Source organism: Dreissena polymorpha, chromosome 1 (genome assembly GCF_020536995.1).
Source record: "Dreissena polymorpha isolate Duluth1 chromosome 1, UMN_Dpol_1.0, whole genome shotgun sequence".
NCBI lineage: Eukaryota > Metazoa > Mollusca > Bivalvia > Myida > Dreissenidae > Dreissena > Dreissena polymorpha.
The window spans coordinates 37,726,969-37,750,927 of NC_068355.1; the positions used below are offsets into that span (position 1 = coordinate 37,726,969).

The 23,959-nt window shown below is 37.2% G+C and overlaps 1 protein-coding gene across 1 annotated transcript in view; it reads left to right on the top strand.

Annotated features, from left to right (window-relative positions):
• LOC127877297 (general transcription factor 3C polypeptide 1-like) overlaps nucleotides 1-23,959 on the top strand; it is a 413,141-nt gene that overhangs the window by 13,605 nt on the left and 375,577 nt on the right. The window contains exons 2-13 of the mRNA XM_052422993.1: nucleotides 478-536; nucleotides 2,503-2,711; nucleotides 6,116-6,258; nucleotides 7,574-7,699; nucleotides 9,161-9,281; nucleotides 10,992-11,168; nucleotides 12,958-13,085; nucleotides 13,780-13,928; nucleotides 17,324-17,540; nucleotides 19,072-19,241; nucleotides 22,271-22,381; nucleotides 23,527-23,625. Of these exons, the coding sequence (XP_052278953.1) occupies nucleotides 479-536; nucleotides 2,503-2,711; nucleotides 6,116-6,258; nucleotides 7,574-7,699; nucleotides 9,161-9,281; nucleotides 10,992-11,168; nucleotides 12,958-13,085; nucleotides 13,780-13,928; nucleotides 17,324-17,540; nucleotides 19,072-19,241; nucleotides 22,271-22,381; nucleotides 23,527-23,625 (1,708 nt within the window). The 5' untranslated portion in view covers nucleotide 478. The remainder of the gene's footprint in view (nucleotides 1-477; nucleotides 537-2,502; nucleotides 2,712-6,115; nucleotides 6,259-7,573; nucleotides 7,700-9,160; nucleotides 9,282-10,991; nucleotides 11,169-12,957; nucleotides 13,086-13,779; nucleotides 13,929-17,323; nucleotides 17,541-19,071; nucleotides 19,242-22,270; nucleotides 22,382-23,526; nucleotides 23,626-23,959) is intronic.

The window sequence follows — 23,959 nt, forward strand, 5'->3', positions numbered from 1 at the left end:
ACAACCTCAAAAAGCACAAACAAAAATCAAGTACTTGTTTATCTAAAAAAAGCGCTTCAAGTTGAAAGGAAGTTACTAAACCCCTGTTATTAAAATTATAATGTTATACACAACTGTTCCCAATGTTGAGACACTGCGACTATAAAGTCCAGAATCTTTTAAACAAACATACTGGAAGGAGACCAGCCTGGCCATCTTCTGATTTCAAAGCAGACCCCATCAATTGTACCACTACATGATTTAAAATCAACCCCAACCATAAGCCTCCTCTGAACTAATTTCAATAACTTATTGATGTGGTATTAATAACTCCATTCCACAGATGTAAATCATAAAGGCACATTTTGGATTAAAAATAATATTTACAAAACCACATGCCTTGTATGACATATAAAACTTCATGTCTTTCAGCCCATTTTAATGAAGTATATCCTATTTTGAATCATATTTTAACACAATTGTTTATTTTGATAACAGCATGGCATCAGATGTAAAAGAAGCTTTGACAGAGGAGATAGCACTTGAAGGTCTAGATGGTATGTAGACTATAAAAAAAAATAAAATATATTTTCAGGCAAAAGTGAACAAACTACACATGGTTTGATATTAATAATTTCATAGCAATATTGTCTTATGAATGTAGCTATTTTGTTGTTTTAGTTGTCAATGATATATAAACCAAATATACATAGAAATAATGCATTAATGTATTTTTAGCTCACCTGATTGCTCAGGTGAGCTTTTGTGACCGGTCTTTGTCTGTCGTCTGTCTGTCCGTCCACATTTGTTCGTAAACTCTCTAGAGGCCACATTTTTTGTCCGATCTTCATGAAACTTGGTCAGAAGCTTTGTCCCAATGAAATCTTTGTCGAGTTTGAAACTGGGTCGTGCCGGGTCAAAAACTAGGTCACTAGGTCCAAAAAAGAAAAAACATATAAACACTGTAGAAGTCACATTTCATGCCCAATCTTCACGTTACTTTGTCAAAATGTTTGTCTTAATGATATCTTGGTTGAGTTCAAAAGTGGTTCCGGTCTGTTAAAAAACATGGCCGCCAGTGGGCGGGGCAGATTTCCTTATTTGGCTATTGAGAAACCTAGTTAACACTCAAGAGGCCACATTTCTTGTCTGATCTTCATGAAACTTGGTCAGAAGCTTTGTCCCAATGAAGTTTCGGTCAAGTTCGAAACTGGGTCATGCCGGGTCAAAAACTAGGTCACTAGGTCAAAAAAAAAGATAAACCTTGTAAACACTGTAGAAGTCACATTTTATGCCCAATCTTCATGTTACTCTGTCAAAAATTTTGTCTCAATGATACCTTGGTTGAGTACAAAAGTGGTTTAGGTCCGTCGAAAAACATGGGCGCCAGTGGGCGGGACAGTTTTCCTTATTTGGCTATTGAGAAACCTTGTAAATTCTTAAGAGGCCACATTTCTTGTTCGATCTTCGTGAATCTTGATCAGAAGCTTTCTCCGAATGATATCTTGGTCGAGTTTGAAACTGGGTCATGCTGGATCAAAAACTAGGTCACTAGGTCAAATAAAGAAAAACCTTGTAAACACTGTAGAAGTCACATTTCATGTCCAATCTGCCTGTAACTTTGTCAAAATGGTTGTCTTACTGATATCTTGGTTGAGTTCAAAAGTGGTTCCGGTCGGTTGAAAAACATGGTTGCCAGTGGGCAGGGCAGTTTTCCTTATTCGGCTATGGAGAAACCTTGTAAACACTCTAGAGGGCACATTTCTTGTCCAATCTTCATGAAACTTGGTCAGAAGATTTTTCCCAATGATACCTTGTAAACTTACTAGAGGCCATAGTTTTGTTCCAATAATGATGATACTTGACCAGGATGTTTTTTTTATGATATCTATGCAAAGTTTGACATTGAGTCATGTGGGATCAAAATCTTGGTCAGGAGGTCCAAATCTTACAAAAACCTTGTAAACACATGTAGAATTAGCATTACTTGCAAATGTTTGCATGCAAAAATTCCATGCAAATAGACAGTACTCCATCAGAGTTAATCATATGATCACACTGCAAAAGTAAACAGAAGATCACCAATCTAATATGCTCTAGAGTACTGAATTTTCAACTTGCCAATGAACAAGGCCTTGTAAAAAAAGGTGAGCGAACTAGGGCCATCTTGGCCCTTGTTTCTGTTCTTTATTTGTTCATGACATTTTAATATTGATATGGTTTGCTTCATTATTACTATAAATGTCAAACAATCCCATATGGTGGTAAAACACTTTTTTTAGCTCACTTGAGCATGAAGTGCATCCAGTCTTGATAAAATTTAGTTAGATTGTTTAACTGGGCAATACGTAGGCAGATTTGGAATCTGGGTTATGTTTTCAGAAAAACACAAACATGACTTTATAAAAGCCACCTATTTAAATCTTATAATTATGATAAAGTCACATTTTAAACAACACATGAAATGGTAAAAAAATGCGTGCATATTTCACTCACTAACTGTCAAAGTGCTATATTTTACAGGTATAACTATGAATGCACTATGGATACGACTGCAGGACAGAGAGTCGTTTAGTTTTGAGCTTGATGCAGGGACCAAGGGGTACCTCTGGCGATGTGTGTTGGGTTTGGGAGAAGTGGAGTTCTTCTTGCTTCCGAAGCCAAGGTCAGATCTGGTGCCATTCAACAGGTTGCACTACATCGATCCTGAAACGAAACACTTCGTGGAAACGGTAAGATTCGGTTGCCGTGGAAACAGTAAGATTTTGTTGCTTTATCATGTCCTTTAAATCTGGTGTCACAGTCAAGTGTCGCCAATTAGTCCATCATGCAATTTGTATTATCAGAGAATGCTTTGCTTTGGCATGATTCTTTTCTTCGTTAAAGCATGGTTAATAAGCCTCTGTAGTCCCATATATAAGTGCAGTGCTTTTCATTAAATATTTCTTATACAATGACTTGGTGTTCCTATTATTAATCAGGCATTGTTAAGTTAGACATCAAAATGACAATGAGCCCATCTGTTGGCTTATAAATGACATAAATGCGAATACAGTCGAACCTGATGCATCATTTGGCTTGCATTTCTGGTTTCTCAAAGTATCCTGAAGTACCAATTCTGTATTGCAACCTATTTATTTGCATTCATGTCCTTGGCTGGAATTCACGAGGGTCTAATTATCAAATTGCTCAAAGTGTTTTCTTCCACTCAAAATGCAAGTCTGTTGCTGACTAATGTAAAAAAGCACAATATATTATCATTTGTCTGGCTAGAATTTTTGGATGGATTAAACTTTTTTGTCAGACCCCACAAGTTTGAGCCATCGGGTTTTGAATGTATAATTTTTGTTGTAACTGATTTTGAAAATATATATTCCCCCCTACAGAGAGGGGAAGGAGTACCAGTCTTTATGTAAGTCAAAATGCATTTCTGGCAACAAGGTCTGGTAATTTTTGTAATAACTTGCCTGGACTTTATTTAATTGGCCAGTCAAATACAAATATTATGTTTTTAACAACAAAATGTTTCCAGCCATTAGGGCCTTTTATCTTGTAAAATTAATTGGAACAAATACATTTTTATGCTCCCTGAAAATGTTCGGGGAGCATATAGTTGCCAGTTTGTCCTTCCTTCCTTCCTTACTTCCTTCCGTCACACTTTTGTTACATTTTCTCATAGCACCATCAATACTTTACTGATCTCTCATATTTGGCATGTACCTTGCATGGACCTCTACCTTTTGATGAGGTTCAGTGCTTTCCACAGGATTTTTGTCAGGCGCCCCGGGGCTGATAGGGGTGGTTGATTTAAAAAAAAATTAACATGTCAATTGACGTTCTGTGGTGCGTTATAACTCAAAGAAAAACAGTGCCAAAAGACGTCATTTGGTGCACTATGACTCTTCAAGAAAATCCCCCAGTCATTAAAAAAAATATATTGTTTAATTGTCTTAAAACTTTCCCGCATAGCTAGTAAAATCCCGACTCGAACAATTCCCCAATACATCCGTTTCATTCCGACTCTATTACTGTATACTTACTTCTTTTCAAGTTTCTATTTATTACCCGATAATCCCATTTATTCCGTTTTTATAAATCACTTTCTGGTAAATATTAACGATAAAAGCTCTCAATTATTTCTTTAACTCAAACCTTGCCATTTTTCTGGCCCATGTTCAAACTTGTCCTAGAGATCATTAAGATAAAACTTGTGACCAAGTTTGGTGAGGATTGGATGAAAACTACTTGAATTAGAGAGTGGACAACATGGTGAGGTTTAAAACGCACTAAGATACCCCGTGACCTAGTTTTTGACCCGGCATGACCCATATTCAAACATGACCTAGACATCATCTAGATACAACTTCTATAGTATCATATATATTTCAAGTGACTATTTATAGATTTGATGTAATATTGCCTCTAAACATACGTCAATCCCCTAACATTTTGTGTGCTTGTTAAAACGCTCAATACACGCACGCTTTCTATGCAAATGATGCGACGTTGTACATGCTGCATAATTTTCGCGCTCTTTTTAATTGAGAAAAAGATTCGACACAAAATAAATTTGCACTGCTAATTTGAAGCAAGAATATTTCAACGTTGCGGTAACATTAACATTTGGAAGTGTTTTTCAGATTAAAAATGCGTTTACATCGACTTACGGGAATGGGTTTCGGATTACAAATTTAATTATTCTCAAATTAGACTTCAACAAATATTATCAGTTGCGTTATGAACGATAATTTGTTTAAACACTACAAGTCGAATAAATGATTTGATGGAATTATGCATGAAATTCACGTTGTCCACGAGGATTACGGCCGGTTGCCATCATCAGTCTTCGAAGTAACTGGCTAAGATTTCTGTGGCAATAACATGTATGTCACGAGTCTTCTGCATCATTTTACTGCAGGTATTGCCTGCCTACTGCTGTCGCTCATACAAAGCGTGCGCTCTCATTGGCCAATATTGATTTTCTAATACAGCAACGCTCCGCCTTTAGGCGGGCTTTAGTTGGGAAAAGTGACAAAGGATCGTAATCGCTTTGATCTTAAGCTGCAATAACTGTCAGAATACAATGATTGGACAATTTTAGGCGCCCCACGGACTCGGATTTCGAAATTCAAGCGCCCCGCTGAGGGACCGTTAAATAAGCTGTGGAAAGCACTGAGGTTTGAGGTCACTGGGGTCAAGGTCACCGAGGCTAATAATAGATTTTTCCGTCACACTTTTGTTACAGTTTCTCATACCACCTTCAATACTTTACCGATCTCTTTCATATTTGGCATGTAGGTACCTTGCATGGACCTCTACCTTTTGATGAGGTTTGAGGTCCCTGGGGTCAAGGTCAAGGTCACTGAGGCTAATAAAAGATTTTTTTAGGTGGTTATTAACACATAGAGTGACAAAGGGCATCATCGGGGAGCATCCATCAGTTTCACTGATATTCTTGTTAAGAACATAGTTCCAGTTCGGACAGACTGTGCCAGTGGTGTACAAAAGAGTAACTGTTGGGTGCTTCTTTTGTCTGAATAAGTTTGTTGATCAAAGTTCTTGCACATTTCTCAAGTAATTTAATTGAAACTGATATCATCACCTTGAAGTGTAGATATGCAAGATACTTCATCTACAGTGATTCACACATAAGTGAGTTATTTGACAAACATGAAGTTGCAGGAGAAACAAGAACTTCTGGTTTAAGTAAGATTCTATTGAAAAAAACTGCAGCAACATGTGTGTGCATTAATCAATACCCAAATAATCTTCATCATGGTCTGCAAACACATTTTATGCCCCCGAAGGAGGGCATATAGTGATCAGACCGTCCGTCCGTCTGTGTATCTGTCTGTCTTTCCGTCACACTTTGCATTTAGGTTTCGCATTTAGGTTTCGAAAAATGCTCATGTCACTTCACATAGCAACTTGATATTTGGCATGCATGTGTATCTCATTGAGCTGCACATTTTGAGTGGTGAAAGTTCAAGGTCATCCTTCAAGGTCAAAGGTAAAAAAACATGTATCAAAGCGGTGCAGTAGGGGGCATTGTGTTTCTGACAAATACATCTCTTGTTTTTTGTTATACTTTGCTCACATTAAGGACTTAATCATGCTACACTGCCTTAAATACCAGGAGGACATACCAGACGACATCTACCCCATCGAGGTTGTTGATGACAACGGCATACAAGGGTCATGTGCGGAATATAAGAGGAGGAAAAACATCACCGAGCAAGTTCACAATGAAAAACCGTCATTAGAACAGGCAGCGGAAAAGTGTGTGGTCTTGAGTGATTTTTTTTTCGGAAATTAATGTAATCTTGAGTACATGGTTTTTAGATTCATAGTTATACTATTTTGCCTTCTTGTTATTTAAACAATAATGGTGGAATGAAAAATTAAGATAAAAATATTTATGTGAGTACACTGTAACTCCAATATAGCGCGGTCAATGGGGTCCAAGCCGCGAAACAGCGTTATAACGGATCCGCGTTATAGGTTTGAGCTCATTTACTGCAGGGCGCTATAAAAAAACAGGTATAGAATAGCCTATAATATAGGTCATGTATATTGCCATGCTGTGTTGACGCAAATACATGCGTATAAACCGAATCGTATCAATAATAGTATACATACCGCTTTTCTTATGTGCACATTTATCCGATAATCCAATAAAATTGCAACATCACTTAAAAAATAATAATCTTGAACATTAATGACGATATATGTTTAAGAAATTCGTAAACACAACCGTACGCATATATGCCATTTTCAGAAGTGTTTAGAGTACAGTGCATTATGGGGCAGAGCTTTCATCGGACGAGCGACTTTAAATTTAGATTGAATGCAATACGACTCATGTACAAAAAATGTTTTATTGCGTCATACGCATGCAAAAAACGTGTTTCCCGGGGACTTTCTGATACCGCGCGAAAATGAAAGTGAAACTCTGTTAACAATTACCGGTACACTGCGTTCGCATGTAAATAAATCGTCTGCATTATTTAATTTCTTATACACAAACTGAAGGATTAAATGACATAATACTAGAATGAATATGAAATGACAGAAAAAGTTGTTTTATACAGAAGGCAGTATATTTCACAGCCGCTCATTTAATATAGTCAAACTGCAACCATATCAAAGTAAGAATGTTTCAATCGTTTTGAATTACTTTAATTGTTTAACTATCCTGCTTGACTTAACTAATGGAAATTATCGCACTGAACCGCTCTGATGAGGAATACATGTAATAAACACTGACACGCGAGTTTTTCACACCTTTATTGACATTACACAACAGATTAACACCAATTAGCTGTCGGTGTTGTTTAACCTCGAAGCGATTATAATCGGTTCAACGGACGGTTGAATAAAGCAATCAACATGTGATTGCCGCCATCTTTGAATTGTCTGAAAATACATGAAGTTGCATATTACGGATTTGAATCAGAAATCAAATGGAAGGCTGGAGAAAAAATGGGATCCAAGCACCCTCCGCGTTATATTGGATTCAGCGTTATAACGGAGCGCGTTATATTGGAGTTACAGTGTATGTGTCAGAATTGTAATATTTTATTCTTGTGTCAAGGTATGGGAACAAACTGGTGATGGTCGCCTCTCAGGATGTCCGTCGCCGCACCCTGATGGGTTTGCACAATGATCCAGGGTTCATGTTGACAGGCATAACGTACGCCATCTTAGAAAGAATTGGAAGGTACGCAATTATAAATGCTTTCAATGCAAAGACAGATTATTCGCTAACTTATATACAAACTTTGCATAATCTGCTCTTTAGGATAACAAGGATATATCTAACAATTACATAAAGCAAGTTGCCATTTGGCCTAAATTATTTACTTGAGCCTAATTGCATCAAAGACTATGTCTTATTAAATTAAAAATTAAATTACAACTTTCATAGTTGAATATCGTAATATGATTGTATTGTAGTCAATTTTGATTGGGACTATTTTCAGAATGACCCTTTGTCTATTTTCCATCAAAGAATATATTCGTGGTCATGAAATTTCATGGTTTTACAAAAAATGACATATTTATGGGCATGTAAATTAGTAGACTTTGTTAACAAAATAATTGGAATTTGCGTTAGTCACTGCTTTGTTTGCCACAACTGTCAACGATTTATCATGGCTGGGGATGCAAAGGAGGTCTTCCCATTTATTACATGCCAATAAAGGCAATTAACCCATTTTTAGCTCGGCTGTTTTCAGAGAAAACCCGAGGTATTGTCATAGCCAGCTCGTCGTCAGCCGTCCGGCGTAGGCGTCATGCTAAAACCTTAACATTGGCTCTAAAATCAAAGTGCTTCCACCTACAACTTTGAAACTTCATATGAAGATGCACCTTGATGAGTTCTACACGCCACACCCATTTTTGGGTCACTAGGTCAAAGGTCAAGGTCACTGTGACCTCTAATATAAAACTTTAACATAGGCTCTAAAGTCAAAGTGCTTCCACCTACAACTTTGAAACTTCATATGTAGATGCACCTTGATGAGTTCTACACGCCACACCCATTTTTGTGTCACTAGGTCAAAGGTCAAGGTCACTGTGACCTCTAAAAAAAAAATTCTGACAAGCTTACGCAGCCGAGCGGGCACCCGTTATGCGGTGCTCTTGTTGTGTGATTATACTAATCACCAATGAAACAAATAAATACCACCAACTTTCATAACACTGTTATGTCAGGTCACTGACTTATAACACAATTTTTGACCCTCATACATTTTAGATTATCATGCTTCGTGGCAATGTTTGATTATTCTATTAAACATGCCTAAATTGTGAAGTCAGACGAGAGTGAATGCAAATTTAAGTGCAAAATCAACTCTGCATTTAAATGACTTATTTTTATCTTCCATACAAAATTGTTGTTTTGAAAGATGATAAATACATAATAACATCCAGTGGTTTTATACATATGATATCAGTACCTCTAGGTTTGAGTGAGCCATAAAACACAGATGCAGTTGGCTTTGTTTTTCACAGATTTTTATTTTGCATTTTTTTATCAAATTTGTATCACTTGACTTCTGATTGTATAGATTCATGAGTATTTACAATACGTGTGTTTGAGCCATATTATTTATTTTTAAGTTTATCAATTCTAGAATATTGTATAATGCACAATTTAAAATCCTCCCATATCCCCCAGGTCTCGCTCTAATGGTGAGACGACCAATGGAAGGATGAGTCTTAACGTATTCAAGCAAAACTCCAAGTCCATGTTTTACTTTCTGAAGATGCTGAGACCACTGAATGCACTCAAAAAACAGGTAGGAATTTTATAAAATGTCAGGTATTTGTCTGACCTGGGTCAGTTTGTTACCGTAAAAGTAAATTTTCCCTTTCAAACATATAAGTTTTGTATTTCTACTTGTCGTGGGATTTAGGATTCCTATATCAGACTGATCCAACAAAAATGAATTTCAGACAATGCACTTTTATATTCTGATCAACTTGTCCCCTGACCAATTTACTATTACTACACTTTGATCTTAGCCAAAAGGCCGAGAAGCGATATTGATATGTGAAAACTATATTTTGGTAAATCACATCAGAATATAACAGCTAAAACAAAAGATATATATAACTCATTTTCTATGTTCTATAAAATGACACTGTAATGCATTTTATACACCAATTGTAGTTTGGTTCAAATAATGAGGTTTGATACGGTGTGTGGTTTAAACAGGATTTTTCATAGATATCTTTGTTTGTATCTACAGCCACGAGATAGAGGGTTTTTCTTACATCTGGCTTATTTTGTATTAAGGTTTGTACAGAAGTTTTTATGGGATAGGCATTGAAGGCTTTAAAATCTTGAGGAAAAGTGTATTCAGTTTTTTAAACAGATGAAAAGCACAGTTTCCTCGAGGATTACACCCAATTGCCATCATCTGATTCAGAAAGAAAATTTAAAGTTTGTAAAAAGGCGTTCACTGCCATTTCACCTTGTATTTGGAATCATGTTAAAGCAGATTTGCAGTGTAGTTGACTTGACCATCGGATGTCAACATGTCATGAAAGGCAATAACTTGTTAAAAATGTGCAATTAAATGTTTTTACCTTTAAGTCATTTAACTTAATCACAATCTGTCTTGTGGATTTTATTTTACTGTACTTTTAGGACTTACTGCCAATAGCATGCATGTTACATCTCTGGTTACCATCATTATTCAAACCAACACTATGACTGTTTCATTTTTGGAAAAAATGTTCTTCAACCTCTAATCTTGTCAGATAACATCATGATTTAAACAAATAGTATAAATATGTGCCTTATCTTTAAATATTTGGTATGAAATGACAACTACCTGACACAATTTGTATCATTTGCTTATGGACAAGCAGAACTTGGCAATCAGCTTGCACGTGGAAAAGTTAAAAAATAATAAAAATATTTCAACATTCCTTTTGTCCATTTGTGTGTGTGTGTGTGAAAATGATGTTATAATTAATTTTTATATTAAATATATATTTGTTCTACATTTGAATAAAAAGCTGTGTTTCATGTATGTATGTATTTATTGTATATTCGAAAAATAAACCTTTTATCATTTATTATATTTTGAACAAAGCTGGAAGCCTGGTGAAAAACTATTTTTATTTGGACAAATTATAAGTGATTGCAGTCAAGTAGATTTTAGCTATGGCTTACTTCAGCTAGTTTTGGTTTATTGTCTGTATCAATAGTTGTATTTGGTCTAGATTGTGTCAAAATAGAGGCTCTTGTATGGTGAACATAATTATAAAGAAACTCCAGAAACATTTGAATAATGAAGTTTGGTTTTAGTTTCATTAACTGTTCAGACTGAATAGTGTCAAAAGCCAACATTTACGGCTATGAACATTTGTAAGCATAATGTAAATGTCGATCTAAAACATTCTAAAAACCGCGAATTAAAGCTGAAATAAGAATGTAACAAAAATAGTTTGAAGTTTAGCAAATTTTGAGATAATCTTCCTTTTATGAAATCTTTCAGAGGCTGTTTTCTGTGCAGAAGAACTCGAAGGGGAAGTTGTCATGCATCTTGTACCACTTGAGTCGGTATTACAAGCAGATAGGAACTCGTGCCCAAAGGGATTTCATCACCATAGCCCACTACCTGGCCTCACACCCGAATCAAATGGCTGAAATGAACAAATTGAAGAGTGACCTGGTATTTATTTATTTATTATTGTACGTCTTCTTTATATGAAGGATGGCATATAGTAGTTGCACTGTCCGTGCATGGGTAAAAATGGAAGGATGAATCCTTCCGGAGTCATTTCTGCTCTGAAACTTAAACATCCTTAGGAGAATTTTATATAAATTGGGATTATTATTCTCAATGAATGGAATATAAACTTCCATGCTCCTCCATCTTAGATTTATGTCTCAATTCAAGGTCAAAGGATGTTCATTTTACTTCGATTTTTGTTGCTTAATTATGCTTGGAAGGACTTAAAAATAACTTATAATAATTATTCTATATGACCAAACAATGTTCAGCAAGCAACTCCCATGCTATAGGTTAAAGGTCAAGGTCTTTTCATTTGCATTTACCTTAAAACATGTTTTTCCATATTATTATGCATTTTATAATTAAGTGAGTTTATATGGTAATGCATAGAATTGCTGATGTAAGAGTGGTAGTTTGGTACATAGTGGTAATTACTTGTTCAACCTACTAAACCTATGGGTTGCTATGCAACATTTGATAGATCAATAATATTATAATATGTTACATTTGGTTTATTGTTTTTTAAGTGTACACAACTTTTCCAAGCCTTCTGAAAACAAATACATCAGAAAAAATAAAAAATTGTTTATAATGAATTTGGTGGAAGAAAAAAACATTTTATTTAATGTTTTATTAAAAGATATTGAATAATTTTTATTCCTTGTTCAGTTAAATAGTTTTGTTTAACATTCCTTCTTCATATGTATTTACATGTATTGATTTAAGATATGGAAAATAAACCTTTTCCGTTAAAATTGCATATACAAGACTAAAGTAGTGCAAATGCATTGATGGTATTTCTCAGTATTGGAATATAAGAGATGTTATTTTAAGAGTGATCAGAGAAATTAATATTGTTATGAATGGCTATTTATTTATAAAAACATAATTGGGATCGATAATTAACAAAAACATTCACATTTTCTTTTATTCCTTTATTTTCTGTGTTTTATTGTTTTTATAGAATTTAAAGGATTTATGCGGAGAAGTTCTTCGCAATAATGATATACAGATTTTGATTACGGCATCATGGTTCATCTGTTTGATTTTCTCCATTTGATTGGTTAACAGGAATAAGTTCTTAACATGAAACTGTACAAAGAATATCATCCCAGTTAATGTGTATGCCCCCTGTAGGGTGCCATATAGCATTTGAACAGTCTGTCCGTGCGTCAGTCCGTCCGTCCGTCCGAAAACTTTAACATTGGCCATAACTTTTGCAATATTGAAGAAAGCAACTTGATATTTTGCATGCATGTGTATCTCATGGAGCTGCACATTTTGAGTGGTGAAAGATCAAGGTCATCTTTCAAGGTCAAAGGTAAAAAAACAAATCCAAGGGAAGTAAAAAGCTTTAAAGGGAGATAATTTCTATTTATCATTTGGCAGGTACAGATCATTTTCACCAGGGTAGTAATATAAAAAAATTACTTCCCTTGTGAAAATGATCTGTACCTGCCAAATGATATAATCCAAAGAGATATACTAAAAAAAATCATTTTTAATCAAAGAGGCGCAGTATGGGGGCATTGTGTTTCTGACAAACACATTTCTTGTTTTAGATAATTTTCCCTGTTATTCATGTTTTAAAACAGTAAATTTCAGGAAAGCATACAATTAAATGTTTTACCTACAAACCTTGTTACAGTCTGAGACCAAACATGGTAAGACTTGAGAAAAATTGCAAGTCACGAGTTAAACTAACAAAATTGACTTTATCTTCCAGAAACTGTACGACCATCTAAAGCATGTGGTGCGACTGGTTGGTGCTGACGGGGGTCGCTTCTTTGTGCATGTTGATGTTCCCTACAGAGACGTGTACCCTACTGCCAAGCCTAGGGTGTATTTGAGAAAGTGAGGTTACTTTATGCTTAATTAAAATGGTCTTGTAAAAAGGGTGTAATGCATATGTGTAAAGTGTCACACAGGATTATCAGTGATGACACTTTTCGCCTAAACTGGATTTTCGTCAAGAGTAGTCTTCCTGTAAAAGAATAATACATAAAAGCGAAAAGTGTCGTCCCTAATTAGCCTGTGCAGACTGCACAGGCTAATCTGGGACAACACTACGCTTATGCATTAAACCTCTCATTTCACATATCCTGGCCCAGATGAATACATCCCACCTTCTTTTTTCCTGTGATACTCGCAAATATTTTGTATATTAACGCAATAAAACTTGTTGAATCTCAGATGTGCGATCCATATACTGAAAATAGTGATATGATAGATTGCTGTCCTTTCATATGGGTCATAGTCCATTCTCCTTGCAGTAGGTACAGCACTGGAGTACAAAACATAAAATCATGTGTTCTATTCCCTGCACACAACTTGAAATGTGTGAAAATTGGTCAATAGATTTTTTCTTTTGCCATCAGTATGTATCTTAATGCACTATTTCTTAGTTAATATGTATGAAATTGGCATTTGTTTTCCAGTATTTGCACAGAGATCAGACAAAAGCAGTGACTTCACTCCTGTATAAATATAAATAGAATAGGTATAAGTCAAGTTTGTGATAAAGCTTAAGTTTTTGTTTGTTCCAAAGGAACGGTAACGGTGAGAAGATGATCCGCCACCTGAAGATGGAGAAGTCCCTGGACGAGGTGAAAGCTGCATTAGAGGCAAACGAAACAATTAGTGAAGATGAGGAGGAGGAGGAGGATGAAGAGAAGGAGGCAGTGATGACTGACCCAGGTGAGGGTGATTGTGTGAGTGAGGAAAGTAATAGGTGAGTGGCTGATACAGCTTAGTGTGTAGTACAGGTCGCTCACTCAGGTGAGTCTGGCAAAGTGCTTTTGGGGATGAACTGGGGAGCTTTCAGCTGAAAATCCTAATCAATGTTGACAATATCCTATGAATATTTATGCCCCCCTTCGAAGAAGAGGGGGTATATTGCTTTGCGCATGTCGGTCGGTCGGTCTGTCGGTCGGTCAGTCGGTCCGTCCACCAGGTGGTTTCGGGATGATAACTCAAGAACGCTTGTGGCTAGGATCATGAAACTTCATAGGTACATTGATCATGACTCGCAGATGACCCCTATCGATCTTCAGGTCACTAGGTCAAAGGGAAAGATCATGGTGACCCGAAATAGTAAAATGGGTTCCGGATGATAACTCAAGAACGCTTATGCCTAGGATGATGAAACTTCATAGGTACATTGCTCATGACTAGCAGATGACCCCTATCGATTTTGAGGTCACTAGGTCAAAGGTCAAGTTCATGGTGACCCGAAATAGTAAAATGGTTTCCGGATGATAACTCAAGAACTCAAGAACGTTTATGGCTAGGATCATGAAACTTCATAGGTACATTGATCATGACTGGCAGATGACCCCTATTGATTTTCAGATCACTAGGTCAAAGGTCAATGTCACAGTGACAAAAAGCATGCATGTTTTACAAACAGCCCTTGTTTATTTTTTAGACGAAAAGTCTACTAAGTCATGCATGTTGTGAAATATACACCAATTTGTAGACACAAACCAAAACACTTTACCGTAGGTTTCCACGTATAGCGCGCACCCGTGTATAGCGCGCAGGCTTTTTTTTTAAATGCAAAAATGGAGAAAAAAATATTTCAAGACAATAAAACCACCAAATCGGACCGAAAATGGCCGCCATTTTACTATAACACAGTCCAATAATCCGGGGCATTGGAAAGCTTAATTAAGCATTCATAATAGGAAGCGTCATTATGATTAGGAGCAGGGGTTGCATAGCACTATACTTTTCTGACAATTTTGTAATTTTCTAGCAAAAGATTAACAGTCCACGTGCATTTTGTGAAAAACGTGAGAAAATTAGAATTAGTGTACATCGTGTGATTTTTCCTCGAGGAAAGCGTGGGCATTAACGGTAAATTTGAATTACGCATAGAAGACAGGGATACAATTGTTGAGGTATGCGGGCGAAGGACTATATTTTTTGACAATTGTTAAGACTATTCTCTCGAGACTATGGGTGGCCCTGAGAAGGGCCGTTGTTGTCTTTGTCGTTCTTCCGCGGTCGTCTAGATCGGTCTTCCGTCGATGTCAGATGCGTCGAAACCTTCAAATTCTTCTTCGTCACTGTCGCTCTCAAATAACTTCTCTATCTGTTCGTCTGTCATTCCGGTCGGTGTTTCCTCGTAGTAGTCTTGTAGTTCGTGGTGGTCTTCTTCATCTGTAGTTGTAGAGCAGTCGCCGTCGGATGTCTTCTTGGTCATGTCGTCCCAAACAGAGTCGTCTTCAGTCCCATCTAGGTTGTTGGAAATGCAGCACTTCTTGAAGGCTTTCACAATGATGTTGGGATCCAATTGTTGCCATGCTTCTACTATCCATTTGCATATCTCCTCCAACTCTGGCTTCCGCACGCGCCCGGTGGTTGTGAAGGAGTGGTCGCCCTCGCTGTAACACTGGTTCCAGCGTCGCTGCAACAGGACCTTCATTGGCTTATTGATGGATACATCAAGTGGTTGCAGGACGCTGGTCAAGCCACCCGGAATGATGGCAAGAGTGGTTTTGTAGTCCTCTTTGAGTAGGCGCAGCAGAGCCGGGGAACGATGGCACCGGAAGGCGTCGAGGACAAGGAGGCTTCGTTTGGAAAAACCGCCTGGTTGTCTTCCCCAGACTGTTTTTACCCAGTCTTTAACCAGATCGTCGTCCATCCACCCCTTGTCCTGTGTTCTCACGATGATCCCGGTGGGCCACGTGACACCCTTTGGAAGTGTCTTCCGCTTGAAGACAACATACGGGGGGAGCTTTCCACCATCTGCTGTGCATGCAAGCATGACGGTGAAGCGATTCTTTTCATTTCCGGTAGTGTTGATGGTCATCGTCTTTGACCCCTTTGCTGCAATGGTCATATGAGCAGGAAGATCAAACGTCAGCGGGGTCTGATCAGCGTTGCCAATCTGTGCCATGTCGATTTTCAAAAGTCGTCCTCTTCTTTATAATATAGCGCTGAAACTCGATCAACTTGTCCTCGAAGTCGCTCGGTAGCTTCTGCGCTATATGCGTTCGTCTTCTTATAGAGAGGTGGTGGCGTCTCAAAAAGCCGTGGGCCCATCGAACTGACACTTTGAAGTCCTTTGTGGACTCGCTCAGACTAGCGAGCCGACGAGCCTCCATACGTAGCTCAACAGTGGAAACAGCGATTCCACTGTCGCGCCTCTTTTCTACCCAGGCGAGCAGCTGTTTTTCGACATCTGGGTAGTGAGCAGACGACCCTCGCTGAGCCTGCTTTGAACGCGGAAGTTTCAGCAGACTGGACTTGTTTTTACGCCACTCCTGCACTGATGACTCGCCGACATTGAACTCACGCCCAGCAGCTCGATTACCGTGAGTCTCGGCGTACTTGACAACATCAAGCTTTTCTTTGGCGGTATACGACTGACGTACACGACCCATTATGACAATCAAGATAAATCTTGTGTTTATGGACAATTTCAAGACAATTTCAAGATAAATCTTGTGATGGTAGACAATTTCAATTGGATGATGTTCTGTATGACGATGTCAATATCTCTCTGTGTTGTAGTTCAGGCGATTGCTAACGATAGTTTGAAACACCACAGTTGAACGTTGAATATTTATACACACAAAATGCAATTGCATATTGTCACAAGTCGTGGCACATATTACTCAATATCATCTGCCAATTACGAAGTGCAAAATGATCCCCTTTCACACCTACAGTTACCCGTAAAAAGACCTCGTTCGAACCTACCTTTGCCTGCTCTCGACAACAATCCCCATCGGAGTTCATCGAAAAGGAAGTGTTAAAACACAAACAAAGAAATGTCCGCATGTTTATTCAAACAAATTTATTTTGACAAAACTTCTTCTACAGCGTTCATACCTACCAGTAGCGACTAATGGTTGTTTCGACAATGGCCCCTCAGTCAGTACGATTATAGGGTGGTGGTTTTCTGGAAAAAAAACATGGCGGCCATTTTGATTATTTACGATTACACAACATATTTTTACCAATTTAGCAGCCAGGATAGCGTTGTATCAATGTATAACGCGCATCAGCTTTTTAATTTGATTTTTGGAGGTAAAAAACTGCGCGCTATACGTGGAAACCTACGGGTTACTTTCTTTTTCCAGTCCCAGATTTAGAGTACCCAAATGTTCTAGACGAGCCCCAGGTGCACCAAGTGTACAAGGTGATCAGAGCGTCTGGCTCCCGAGGTCTCTCGCTGCTCGAGCTCATGGGTATATCTGACATGAACAGGCTACAGATGCGCAGGATAATCAAGATGCTCGAGCGCATGGATTGCATCGACTCGATAATGCTGGATCGGGGGCGGCAGAAAATTGTCATGTAAGAATATACTCATTATTTATACTTATTACAGCTGGGAGGAGATAAATTGGAGTCGCTATATCAGTCTGTAAGTCCGTTTGTTGTTCGTCATATGGCAAAAGTTTGTGGCGCGAACTTCTTCAATATTGTTCAAATCAAATTAAAATTTAAAATATAACATAAAACATTAATAAATATGTGTTACAATTGTGACAGAACTCAGGATTTGGTTATCATTGTGATTTAAATGCCCTGATGTTGTTTGAAGATTGGTTCATGGATTTCAAATGCAAGCTGTGTCTCTGCCTCTGGGGTGTTAAAACCATATTAAAACCACTTACCCTGCTGGGCTTAAAGCTGATAACAGCAAGTACCCTGTATTACCTTGTGGTTGTCCTATTTTAAAGTTTTTCACAGTATTTTTTGTACCAATATATTAGCCTTGTTCTGAGAAAATTGGGCAAAATGCATGTGCGTTAAGTGTCGTCCCAGATTAGCCTGTGCAGTCCACACAGGCTAATCAGGGACGACACTTTCCACCTAAACTTGGTTTTTGGTAAGGAGGGACTTCCTTGAAACTGAAAATACCATAAAATCGGAAAGTGTCGTCCTTGATTAGCCTGTGCCGAGTGCACAGGCTAATCTGGGACGACACTTTACGCACATGCATTAAGCCCAATTTTCTCAGAACAAGGCTCATATGCATGTTGTGCATATGAATTGTGTATATCAAGCTTCTCTTATATTGAGAAGAAAAAACAATACAATTCATGTAAATTTTACCCCTCCCTGCTTACAAATTGAGTGTTTACAGTGTGATTAATGCAGTATAGAATATTAAGCATTGACACAGCTGCTTCCAACAAAATCATCTGTTACAAAGTCAAGTCTCTTCAAGTTATCTGAAAATGAGGTCACCAAATTGGGGATTGTATTTTGTATGTCATATTCGCCCAGATCATAGTTTTACTTGCAAATGCGAGGGGGTGAGTTGAATTGTAACCCCCCCCCCCCCCCCCCAGCGTGTGCCTGCATAAGTGTGTCAAGTCCTTATCAGAAGCAGACATTCATGTCTCAGTGACGATATTTTTTTTTAAGGGGATAGTTATTTTATAAAAATGATTAGACTGACCTTAGACAAGAGGGGAAAGAATGGTTAAAAAAACTGTTTCTGCAGGGAAAATCGACATAAAAAGACAAAGGGATAATTAAGGGAATTAATAAAAATTGTAAGAACTTACATAATGAAAGTTGAAAAAATAAGAAAATATGAAATTTAATAAATGATTTGACAATACAGCTTTAATAAGAGAAAATAAGATAATAAGAAGAGCTTGAAAATAATGGGCTCTGTCACTTATTTTAACCACTTATCATTTGAAAGAAGAGCCTCTCATATAAACAAGTGATTTGAGTAGAGTTCTAGCAGGACCTTATGTAGCATAACAAATCACTGTTCGTGAAATAACAAAGTCTTCTTTACAATTAGAAACGATAAATTTCATCAGCAATCTATTACTAATGACCACCCTGACCACTGCATGTGCAGGTATATGTGCAAGGACAGCATCAAGGACAACACGATGCATCAGAGCGTGACAGTGTCGCTGGACAAGCTGACAGAACGCTCCCTAGATGACTTCACCCAACCAAAGACCACACAGACAAACAAGAAGAAAAACAAGGATACTAAGCCATTGATGCCAGTGTTACAGGAAGGTAATATTGATAAGTCAACTTTTGGTGTTTTTACCTCTTGGGTCTTGGGCCTTTAGACCTGGTTTTGACTGGGCCAGCTAGCATAGTTGGTAGACGCTGGACTACTGATATGATTAATATTGATAAGAATCCTTACCTGGCCACATACTTGTGTGGGCATTTGTCTAATATTACTATTTTGCCTACATCCACTATCTGTGATTCAAGAAGGACAGTTGTCAGTTACTGGCATCAGTATGACCACTAAATGAAATACCGTTAATTCTGTATGAAATCTACATACAAAACAAAACCAACGTGATTTTTTAGGGAAGTAGAGTCATTTTGGTGATTTCCAGTATAAAGAATTCCCTTACAGATTTTTGGGAAATCCTAGGTTGAGATAAATTAACTGTTGAAAGTGTGAGATTTGAAATAAAGTTCTTATTGGATTTCATCTTAAAGGAAAAATGGCCCTAATGTTGATTATTATTATTAAACAAGAATCATAAAGGCAGTTGTCATTATCATTGCTCCTATTCTGCTTATTAAACAAGAGTCATAAAGGCAGTTGTCATTATCATTGCTCCTATTCTGCTTATTAAACAAGAATCATAAAGGCAGTTGTCATTATCATTGCTCCTATTCTGCTTATTAAACAAGAATCATAAAGGCAGTTGTCATTATCATTGCTCCTATTCTGCTTTAGTTATGCTCCACCCCACCCCCATGTGACACATTGTTTGGCAGAGTTCTGAATATAAATATGAACCAAGACTGTCTGTGTGTCCTTCAGTACACACAAACTTGTTCACACAGGTTCCCTTGCATATTTCAATGTACACCATTTTAAACTTGCTGGCATTTAACCTAAAAATATAAAGTTGTGCATGTGCGTTTTTTAACCAGGTTTTCCGAAGGAAATAACGGGTTATTAGATTGGCGAATGTCGGTGGGCAGGTGGGTTGCGGGCAGGCGGAACAAGCTTGTCCGAGCAATAACTATGTCATTCATTCTGAGATTTTATAATCATTTGGAACGTTTGTTCACCATCATTGAACGGTATGTCCTGCAAAAGAATTACGTCAATATCTCCAAGGTCAAGGTCATACTTTGAGTTCAAATGGCCATAAATGAGCTTGTCCGGGCCATTACTATGTCAATCATTGAGAGATTTTATAATCATTTGGTTTGTTTGTTCACCATCATTGGACGGTGTGTCGCGCGAAAGAATTACGTCAATATCTCTAAGGATAAGGTCACAATTTGAGTTGAAAACCTGGTTTTGTGACAATTTTGTCTCTTGTTTTATTGTCATTCATTAAGAGTTTCAAAAGTTATGCATCTTTTTTGACAAAGAAGTTTTTGAATATTATTGTCATTACTGCAAACTTAATTAGCAAAAATATTAATGCCTGTACCTTCAGAATCAGATTTGTTATGTTCATTATGTAACATTTTATATCGGTAGTCTACATAGTTTCATAAAATCTTAACCCTGGGGTCATTATAGGCTACACCCATGGGGTCAAACTATTGACATAGACTACCACAGAAAATAAAAAAATCTTTTCCTCTGAATCCACAAGGCCAGTGATTTTTTTGCTTTAATTTGTTACAGCCTGTGCCATTTGAATTGGGAAAATTAGCGCGATAAACCGTGAAATTGGGAAAAATAGCGCGATAAACCATGAAATTGGGAAAAATTAAGCATTATAAATAGGATTATAAGTAACAGAAGTGATATTGTTTTTAAGTGCATGTTCGGGGAGTTTTCTAGAAAAGGAGTCTGGTCAAATTGGGATTTTTTTAAATCAATAAAAGTGGCAAGTTTGGGAATGATTTATGGACAAAAATGACCAAATTCAAGTTATTTATTTTGTAAGATGTTGAAAAAAAAATAAAGTTGAGACCTAGATTTCAGAAATCATAATTAAGTTATATGAGACTTCTTTCTAAAAAAAAAAAAAAAAAAAAAAAAAATTTTTTTTTTTTTTTTGGGGGGGGGGGGGGAAGTTAGGCTTTTTTGGGGAAATTTTGGTCAGATTTTTGGGAAAAAACGTGTTTTATTGCGATTGGGAAGCAGCCGAAAATCGGCTGTAAATTTGAGCAAAATAAATCACTGAAGGCTCAAAGGTTTTGTATTAGGCTCTCGCACTTCCCAGGGTCAATTTTTTAGCTTGACTATTATATATGAAATATATTAAGTGGAGCAATCCTACTCACCCCGGCGTCGGCGTTTCCATGCCGTTTCCGTTAGCGTGCAAATGTTAAAGTTTTCGTACTACCCGTATTATTTTCATTGTCCCTTGACATATTGCTTTCATATTTTGAATACTTGTTTACCAACATGACTCCAACCTATAAACAAGAGCAGACAACTCGTATCAACCATTTTGTCATAATTATGGCCCCTTTTCCACTTAGAATATGCAGCAAATGTTAAAGTTTGCGTACTACCCCAAATATTTTCAATGTCCCTTGACATATTGCTTTCATATTTTGCATACTTGTTTACCATCATGACCCCAACCTTTAAACAAGAGCATACAACTGTATCAAGCATTTTGACAAAATTATTGCCCCTTTTAAACTTAGAATATGCATTTTATTGATAAATCTATGTTAAATGTTGCATACTACCCCAAATATTTCCTATATCCCTTGACATATTGCTTTTATATTTTGCATACTTGTTCACCGACATGACCCCAACCTATAAACAAGAGCAGACCACTGTATCAAGCATTTTGACATAATTATGGCTCCTTTTACACTAAGATAATTGAACATTTTGCCATGATGGCTTACGTTATACTGTCAAGCATTCGAATAGTCGAGCGCGCTGTCCTCTGACTGCTCTTGTTATTATTACATCCTCCTACATATTGCTTCAAGAGACTTAAGGCTCCACCTGTTGCATGATACATGATTACACAAGCCCACCATACATGCATGCCCTTCCTAAAAGCACCTTGCGTACTATTCCGTATAAGCCATAGATGGTTCTTGTATTCTTCCCCTCACATGCCTTGTGTTTGTTGTCTCAGAGGAGCCCAGTGAGGATAAAGTGTCCAAGATCCGGGACGAGCTGAACGCCATGGACGACTTCATCAATCCCATAAATTCTAGCCAGATTGAGCAGATACAGGCACTGAAACGTATGTATCTTGACGTCAAACAGATGTATCTGCTATTCATTTCAATGCATGGGTGCAATAGTATTGATCTGAAACCTGCCTACTAAGAGATGACTGTCATGTTTGTGAAGTTCTTTATGAAGGTTTTTCTGTGGTTCATGAGTCTGTCCATCTATGTGTCTGTCTGTCCAAAGCTGGATCCCATTTCTTAAGCTAGGCTGGCGAATCTGTTGATAGAGGGCAATATTGGGAAATTGCTCTTTAAATTTCAGTTTTTATGACTGACATAAAGTGTGGTTTCTTAGGTTAAAGTATGAATTGATAGCTTAAATGTGAATCCTGCAATAAGTCAAAAAAGTATGGAAGCTAGGTGGACAAAACCTATTTGTGATCCTGTTCTTACTCCAAAAGCATTAAGAAGATTGGAGACTGCTGTTTTGTCTGTGACAAAGGCTTTTGATAAATTAAACCCTCATAACCCATAAATTTAGAAATCTCTTTTCAGACACGTTTTGGCAGTAAGTTACTTTTTGAAGTGCAATTTAAGCAATTTAAGAAGCATATACAAATGTGTTTTTTTAAGTGATTCAAGTTTTCATGAAAATGTATCATGTTGTCTTGCTTGTATACAGTAGCAATTGTCTGGAAAAAAGTCACATTCTATATCAGAATTATTATTTGCAAATTAAAGATCAAAAGATATTAACAATTATAATAATGGGCAAGCTTACTCGTTTAGTAGAGCGCTAGACTTAAAATATGAAAATGACGTGTTTCAATGCCGGCTAGGCCAGATAACTTGTGCTGGAATCGGTAATGAAATCCTTTTTGAAGCCATTCATACCTCTGACTCAAGTGAGGCAGTTGTCGATGCTAGCAAAAGTGTTTGCTAAGAAATGTTTAACCAGCTATCTCAAGTGGTAGTTTGCTAACAAACCACCATGATGTGACAGAAATACTGATGAAAACTGTGAAAAATTCTACATACAAGCAAGCAATATTGAGTACTCAAGATATTTTTTTATATTATAAACCAAATTAAATTACTTCTGACTGCTAAACCAGTTGAATTTATTGTTCCAAATACAAAATCTCAAGTTTCAGGCATTACAACTTTCTGCATGTCGTAGTTTACTGGGTTTATCAAATTGTGCTACCTGTTTCAGTGTCAGGAACTGTCAATGTGGAAATCAAGGAAGTGGAACCAAAACCTGTCTTCAACAAGCACACGAAAGAGAGGATGATGGGAATGAAAAGATTTGGCTGTAAGTTTTGCATAACAAAATTGGTCTGCAAATTTCAGTTAGTTTGAATGTACTTAAGCTTGATTGCAGACGAAAGAGAAAATACTGAAAAGGCAGTGATTTGGTTTTCAATTTGGCAAAAAAAAACAATTGGGACATTTCAGTTTGTATGAGTTTGTATCTGTTGAAGCTTGGTTGCATGGAAAGCCTTATGCTGATAGGGTTATTTTAGAGAATGTCTGAAAAAGAACAAGTACTTTTATGCAGACATATTTGGAACAAACGTTATAAGCCAAAGTTCCATTTTTAGCTAGGCTGTTTTGGGAGAAAATCTGAGGTATTGTGATAGCCAGCT